At 41.9% G+C, this 7,853-nt stretch overlaps 1 protein-coding gene across 1 annotated transcript in view; it reads right to left on the bottom strand.

Moving 5' to 3' along the window:
- Nucleotides 1-4,541: 4,541 nt before the first annotated feature.
- LOC110291870 (filaggrin-like) overlaps nt 4,542-7,853 on the bottom strand; it is a 19,088-nt gene continuing 15,776 nt past the window's right edge. The window contains exons 3-4 of the mRNA XM_021159096.2: nt 7,722-7,853; nt 4,542-4,709 (exon numbers count right to left, since the gene is read on the bottom strand). The exon at nt 7,722-7,853 is cut by the window's right edge and continues 1 nt beyond it. Coding sequence (XP_021014755.1) covers nt 4,542-4,709; nt 7,722-7,853 — 300 coding nt within the window. The remainder of the gene's footprint in view (nt 4,710-7,721) is intronic.

Below are 7,853 nucleotides of genomic sequence, written 5' to 3'. Positions count from 1 at the left end.
TCCTCAACTGAAGCTCCTTTCTCTGTGATAACTCCAGCTGTGTCAAGTTGACACCAAACTAGCCAGTACATGCTGACAGGTAAATTTCAAGGCTTGAAGTTGCTCACTCTCTGTGTCTCTCTCTGTGTCTCTGCATCTCTGTGTCTCTGTCTCTCTGTCTGCTTACTTGCTCATGCAGCTTGAGGCTGCACGCACTTAGCACTCCTCTGTGCACTCTGCTTTTCTACTGTGCGCTTTTCTTTTCTCGAACTCCCACACTCCTACGCACCTCCGTATGCTCTCCTTTCACTCACACATACACACCACACACACACACCTCACACACCCCATGCTCTCTCCTTTCACTCACACACACAATCTCCATGCACTCGTACACACCTCAACTCTCTCCTCTCACTCTCCCTCACACACTCCACTTGCCTTTAACTCGCCCTAGTCTTTTATTGATACTCCAAAAGCAGGTAGAAAAAAAAAGACATTGTATAATCATTGACAAACCAAATTCAAAATAATGACCACATCTCACAAAGAATCAAGAATTATAATTGTTCCCCAAAGTTTCAAGCGTCCCCTATTTCCAGACCTGTGGCCAAAATAATAATTGCAAATGTATAATTATTTAAACTTTAACTTTTGACTTATACTTCAGAGCTCAGAGCTACAAGGTCAGCTATATGCATTTTGTTGTGAAGCTCTAATGATAAATGACGTGGGCAAAGCTGCCAGGCAGTGGCCAGAAAAAAATCAAATTAACCCTTAACTCAGCTTTCTGCTTCTGCACATTGCACACAGTGACTCTCCTAAGAGTCCCAGTGTTTTAACTTAGTTTTACTAGTATATAATTCTATGTATGCTTTATTTTCTTATATAAATTTCCAAAGGAGACCAGGAACCACTCTCAAATGTTACACAAAACTTATTTCATAACTTCAATAGCTTTTTCCTTTTTCAGGGTCCCAATATTGGCTCTGTTTCATTTTCATAATTTCTTCAAACTTTCTTTGCAAGCCAAATATTAATCCCAAACTACCATTGTTTAGTTATTACATTGTTTCCAAGATGAGAGCTCACAATATGCACCTGGGCCATGAGGACTGTGCTGTGCTGTGGCCCTATGCCTCAATTTTTGATTGTTTAAGAATTATTACATCAAGGTACATCTAGCTTCACAGAATTTACCAGAGCAGAAGGAGAGTAAGAAAGTCACAGATATAATAGAATAATTATGCACACCAAGACCAATTGAAAAGCAGTCACTCACAAATGAAATCTGTACAGCCATTGTCTAGGGCTAAATGGGTATACTTTTTTTTCCTTTTTTCCTTTTTCTTTCTTATGAAGAGCTGCTGTGGGCTACTGAGATTCTCCATCCTGGCCTTATGTGTCTCCTTCTTCTCAGGGTTCCAGTTACCATCCTTTTTTACAAAGAGCTGCCAAGAGCTTCTGAGATACGTCCATCTCAGCCTACTGCAGGCAGTCCCTGTCATGGTATGCTGTCCCCAGCAAGAAATCAGCATTTGTATCATTCAGAGATGATCTTAGAGTGCATAAAAACATCACTCCAGTATTGATATTATCTGTAACTTTTAATCTCCTATAGAAACATAAGTATAACTTCCTTGGCCCCATTTTATTTATTTATTTTTAAAGTTTTTATTTTTTACTTATTTTTAAAATTTTTTTAATTAGGTATTTTCCTCATTTACATTTCCAATGCTATCCCAAAAGTCCCCCATACCCACCCTCCCCACTCCCCCTTTTTGGCCCTGGCGTNCCCCTGTACTGGGGCATATAAAGTTTGCAAGTCCAATGGGCCTCTCTTTCCAGTGATGGCCGACTAGGCCATCTTTTGATACATATGCAGCTAGAGACACTAGCTCAGGGGGGTACTGGTTAGTTCATATTGTTGTTCCACCTATAGGGTTGCAGATCCCCCCCAGCTCCTTGGGTACTTTCTCTAGCTCCTCCATTCGAGGCCCTGTGATCCAATAGCTGACTGTGAGCATACACTTCTGTGTTTGCTAGGCCCCGGCATAGTCTCACAAGAGACAGCTATATCTGGGTCCTTTCAGCAAAATCTTGCTAGTGTATGCAATGGTGTCAGCGTTTGGAAGCTGATTATGGGATGGATTCCTGGATATGGCAATCACTAGTTGGTCCATCCTTTCGTCACAGCTCCAAATTTTGTCTCTGTAACTCCTTCCATGGGTGTTTTGTTCCCAATTCTAAGAAGGGCCTTGGCCCCATTTTAACACCTTTCCTGGTTTTTATTTTGATGTTTAAAAAAAAAAAAAAACCTTGTGGTACACATTCTAATTCAAGTTAGCATTTTTTTTTAAAGTTCAATGCCTTTCAGCAACTTTTATTTCTGTTTCATTAGCATTTAAAAAAATTAAATTTAGTGAAGCATTATTTAATCTGGGGACTCCTTATCCCTCCTTTTTTGTTGTATAAGCAAATTTTAAAAATCAGAACCAGAGGTCTTTTTTTTTTTTTTCCTTTTCTTCTTTTTCCCCCTCAGCTGGTGATTTTCTTGTTTCTTTTTTTTCTTTTTCTTTTTTTCTTTTTTGGATTATTTAATTCCAAATGAGTTTATAAGGTTTGAAATAAATTATTTAGCTCTGAAGTAACCAATCCAATACGGGGTTATAGCCAGTTAATATCACCCAGCAGGTTTTGAAAGAGTTTGCAAATGATATCTTTTGATCTGTGCCTTCTTAAGTTTAGTTTACCCTAAGTTTTTTCTCCCACGAAGGGACTATTGATAATGAATTCTTCCTGCTACCAGAGGAAAACAAACAAACAAACAAACAAACAAAAATATTTCTCATGGAGGGACCCTTAGCATTGAGTTATTTTCACTATTAGGGAAAAACAAGAAAAATATTTCCCATGAAGTGACTTTAAACATTATGTTATTTCCATTATTAGGGGAAAAAAGCCAGAAAGTTTGGGCCAGCTGTGTCATCTCCTGCCTGTGGCCATTCAGCCCCTGCTGCTCCATCAGGCGCATTTCAGGGGATGGAATGAAGATGGCAAGGGTGGAAAAGCTGATGGGCTTGAATTTGAAAGTCATACCCTTCCACATGATGTTTTTAAGAAGGAGGTGTCTGGCTGCAGGCTCACAGATTTTTTAAAGCTCATTTTATTTCTGAAAATAGAGTAAGAGTAAGCGTAAGCCTCTTCCAAGTTTTGGTGGAGGAAGAGTGAGGAGGAGGTTGGACTTTGTAAGTAACTCAGAGGAACCAGAGTTTAAAAACAAACCAGTTTTTTCTTCCCTGCCTTTCTCACTTTAAGGACAGTGGGGAGGGAGAGGGGAATCTCCCCCCCCACCCCCGGGCCCCAAGAGGTTCCGGCTCCCTCACTAGGATCAGGGTTCAGGCGTCACCATTGGTGGTCTGTGGTAGCAGTGGCAGTGGGACTGGCAGCAGTCCAGCCATGGGAAGACACTGAGGAAAGCTATGCTTTGCTGTCTCCAGGACAGAATGGGAGTGGACAAAGGGTCTGTGATATACCTGCCCTGTCCTGTTCCCTCAGGCTCTGGGTGACTGTGGCAGCATCCTCACAGAAGGGCCAGCATGCCTATTCCCTGGCTTCTTTGACATTGCTTCCCACCACCATTTGCCAAGTGTGAGTGGCTACCTCAAAGACCCTTTTCTAAAAAGTTTCCAGAAAATGGTCTCTCTTTGGGGGATTTTTGTGCTTTACTGCTAGTTGACCTAACCAGGCAGTGGAAGTAGGGAATGGATTGGGTAGGGCCACCAAGAGTGAGGAAGCTATTGTTTTGTGAATCCCTTTTTTGATCTTTTTGGTTTTTGGTTTGGTTGGTTTTCCTTCTCTTCCTTCCTTCCTGTCTTTCTTCCCCCCTTCCTTCCTTCCTTCCTTCCTTCCTTCCTTCCTTTTTTTTTTTTTTTTGAGAAAGTTTTGAAACTCCAAGGTCAGAGGACCTTTCCTAGAGGCTGTGCAACTTCTCCACGGGGGATTTCCCATAGTCACCAAATGTAAGCTGGATCACAAATTTCAGAAAAACTGGCAGCTCTCCTAAATGGCTTTTAACTGGTTGTTGTGAAACTGTTTTTTTTTTTTTTAAGAGAAAAGATAGGGTCCCCCCCACCCTCAACACCCAAATGGGCTGTCAAGGTTCAGGCAATGGTTAGAGACCTTTTACCAATGCCAGACGGTTTCATTTATCTCTTTATCCTTCTCAGTTCTCAGTTCAATGCTATGGGATAAACCGGGAAGACAGAGAAGGAAAAGACACGCTGCCTGCCCTAGTAGCATAGACGCACGATCTGGGTGACCAATCAGTGTCTCCTCTGGGATAAGCTCTCATCTTTTTACTTTCTTCTGTGCATCCTGGCAGTCTCTTCAAACCACACACTGCTGGACCAACTCTGCTTCTTTTCTCTCAATGGTGTCATTGTCTGCAATCACAGTCAGGGGCCTGAGAGCAAAAGCAAGGTGAGAACAGCTGAGGGTCATGAAAGTGAAAGCTGTGAGAAATAGGCTTCTTGGGAAACTGGCCTCATTGTGTAACTCATTTAACTGTGGTGGTGGTGGGGATCTGCATCCCCTCTGACACTGGACACGGGCCTCTTAGGGAGGTGGGACCTGGGGAATTTGATTGTGCCTATCCCACACTGCTGTTGGGGCAGGTGTTGGGCTGTTGGAAGCTCTGAAACACTACTCTCAGTGTGGTAAAACACAGTCTGAGATGTAGGAAAGTTAGAGCCAGTTCAGGGGTCCCCAGGTCTGCGATGAGGTCAGGGTCTTGGGGTTCTCAGACTTTTGGACATCCAGGTGCCACTGGGAGTCCCAGAAGATCAGAGAACCGAATCCAGAGCCTCTGGGCTGGGGACAGTGTCTGGGCTGGTGACAGTGTCTAGCCTGGGGCCAGGGGAAAAGGGGAGCTCCAGCTTGTGTCATGAGGTGATTGTCCTTGGTTTGAGAGAGGCAGACTTGGTGGCTGTTGTGGCTAGGAACACAGAGAGGCCTTCTACAGGAGCATAAAGCTTCGGCTCTGTAGACAAAGGCCTTCCCCAGGTTCCTCATGGTTCCAAACAGCTTATTGGTTGTTCACGGTGGAAAATGGATGCATAATGGATCATACCCCACTTCTCAGGGTGGGCCTGAGATTAAATACCCTTTGCAGGGAGGAATGTCTGGGAAGAGAAGTTTATCGGCTAAGCCCTCTGGGCCTCTAGGTACCTCATTAGCAGGTTGAACTCTGTTTTGGGCCTGCGTGACCATAGGACATGTTTCTTTTATGTGAGAAGCATGGCAAGTGTTTCATGTGAGGAGTCTGGTAGGGAGCTGGGAATCACCTAAGCCTCAGGTGTGTGCACATAGAATCTGTGGGTCTCAACCTAATCTACCTTACCAAACTTCCTGGCATGGTTTTACATCCCACACTTTGGGGGTGAGTAGGGGCTATGAGGTGAGTGAACATCATTGATCAGGGCTGAGGTGCTGGGAATGCCTTATTTGCATAAGGAAGAAATCCAGAGGCTGCTGGACATGATCCTATAAGGAAAGAGAATTTTTAACCTGTATGTAACCTGGCCATCACGCTACATGCTGGCTGGAGCAGAAAAGAAGCAGTACTACTTCTGCCAGTCTCAGGATGAGCTTTTTGGGGGTTGGGCAATGCCTTCTTGATCCACTCTTGCTCTAGATCTGCTCCCCATACGAGACATGTAATGTTGGAAATAGCTTATACATTTCGTGTTTACTTGATGGACTCAAGAGGACATATCCAGGTAGCTAGCTGTCTCTGCAAATTGGTTAAGTTTTAGAAGCAATATTTTTGTGAATCCTATGTATTTGGGTAATATTTAATTCATTCTCAGATCTCTGGCGAGGTTGAAGACTAGTTATAGTCTCATAAACAAACAAGTTGTTTAGCATTGAAGAAGATGATGTAGATTTGAAAGGATGGTTTTCACATGATAATGCAAGTTAAAATCAGAACCTAATTCAGATATAGAATTGTAAACTCTTTAAGTTAGGATAGATGTTATTGATCAGAGTAATGTTAGAGTAATGTACCTAAATTCACAAAAATGATGGAGAGAACATTATTAGTGTATATCATATCTTATATTTACATAACTGTTATAACTATCTTTAATGTATATTTGAGAGAAAAGGCCTTTTTAATGGACAAAAAGGAGGAAATGTGGATTTGGTTATTGCTTGTATTGTGTTAATTGGTCCCCCCACCCCAAATTACTTGAGAAGTAAGACACTGTGGGTCCCTGCCTCCAGTTGGTTCCAATTGGTAAATACAGCTGCAGGTTGGGCAGAGAGACAGAGGTAGGACAGAGGTTTTTCCAGGCAAGGGACTGGACTGGAGGGCATAAGAAGGATTTAGTACTGTCATGCTGGGGAGGCAGATGGATCAGGCTTGAGAACTGCAGATGAAAGTTTTCAATTATGGAAGAGTCAGGGAAGAGCAGCCCCAAGGAACCCCCAATTGGGTCTAGGGTACCAAAGATGGAATATAGATTTTACTAAGTGATAATTCAGGAGTATAGGAGGGAAGGCATTATCAACATGGAAATTTAGGAGTTGCTCAGGCATTGCTGTGTTTAAGGCACAATAAAATAGAAGTCTCTCTCTCTCTCTCTCTCTCTCTCTCTCTCTCTCTCTCTCTCTCTCTCTCTGTGTGTGTGTGTGTGTGTGTGTGTGTGTCTTTCATATAAGGATCCAGAGCATTGGGGTGGTAGTGAGTAATTCAAGCCTGCCACTGGGGACATTTGGCAGATTAGCCTACTACTGCTACAATTGATAACTGATTATTATCTTGCAGGGAGTTATGCTATTTGTGTGATAAACTCACTTTTGAATTGAGGGTGTGTGCCTATGAATCTATGAAGTCTCATATTTTGAAGGATAAAATCAAAGTACAGTGCTAATTTCTATTTATACAAAAGCTCTTTAGCTTCATAATGTGATACTTTGGAACAGTGATGTCATTGGAGAAATATATGGGTATATGATTAAACCTATCATTAATAATTTCCAAGTTGACAGGACTGTATTGTCACCTAGCAATTCGGTCAACATTGAAAGATTCAGTTCTCAAACACAAAAAGAAGTCTTCAAATTTTAAACAAAAACCATGACAGGAAAACAGTACTAGATGGCCAATTGTTTATTGTCAATTATTATACAGTTTACTGTGTTGAATTTGTTATGTCCAATGTGATTTCACTGATTGCTGAAAAAGGGACAGATCCTAGAAAGTCCAAGGGGTACACATGGAGAAGTCAATCCTATTGCAGGAACAGGATGGCACCCTCCAAACTCTCAATATAATTTTTGGGCATTTTTAAACATTTTGGTGAAATTATTGTCTAGTTTTCAGTGGATCACGATATAACATTTTAAAGATAAGTATTTTACTCAAAATACATATGTTGAAATTTTGAATCTTGGTCTTAAGTAAATTAATGTTATGCAAATTCTGATTAAATCTTCAAAATATTCTTAGAATAAAAAGGAACTATCACCCAAATGGAAAAACCTATGTTAACTTGCAAAAAAAAGGAACAAATAACCAAAAACTAAAAGGAAGAAAGGATATACCTGGACATGCATTTAAGCATTTTTCTGTTGCAAAGTGCTTTTCACTAATAATAATAATAAGAGTTGTGTGATTGACTAAAACCAAGGTGCTTTGCTGTAACTATGGAATCATATCCTCCATGACCACTGACTGATGCACCCTGGACCCCTGAACCGGAGCTGGATCCGGCCCTCCTGTTGGCAGATGAGGACTGCCCGCGCCGGGCTTCGACCTGGGCTNCAGAATGGACTTGGCTGTCACTGGACTGGCTGGGGCTGGGCTG

This window comes from Mus caroli, chromosome 3, assembly GCF_900094665.2.
Source record: "Mus caroli chromosome 3, CAROLI_EIJ_v1.1, whole genome shotgun sequence".
Classification (NCBI taxonomy): Eukaryota; Metazoa; Chordata; class Mammalia; order Rodentia; family Muridae; genus Mus; species Mus caroli.
Note: the sequence above shows the minus strand (reverse complement) of the source record. Positions and strands in the feature narration are given on the sequence as shown.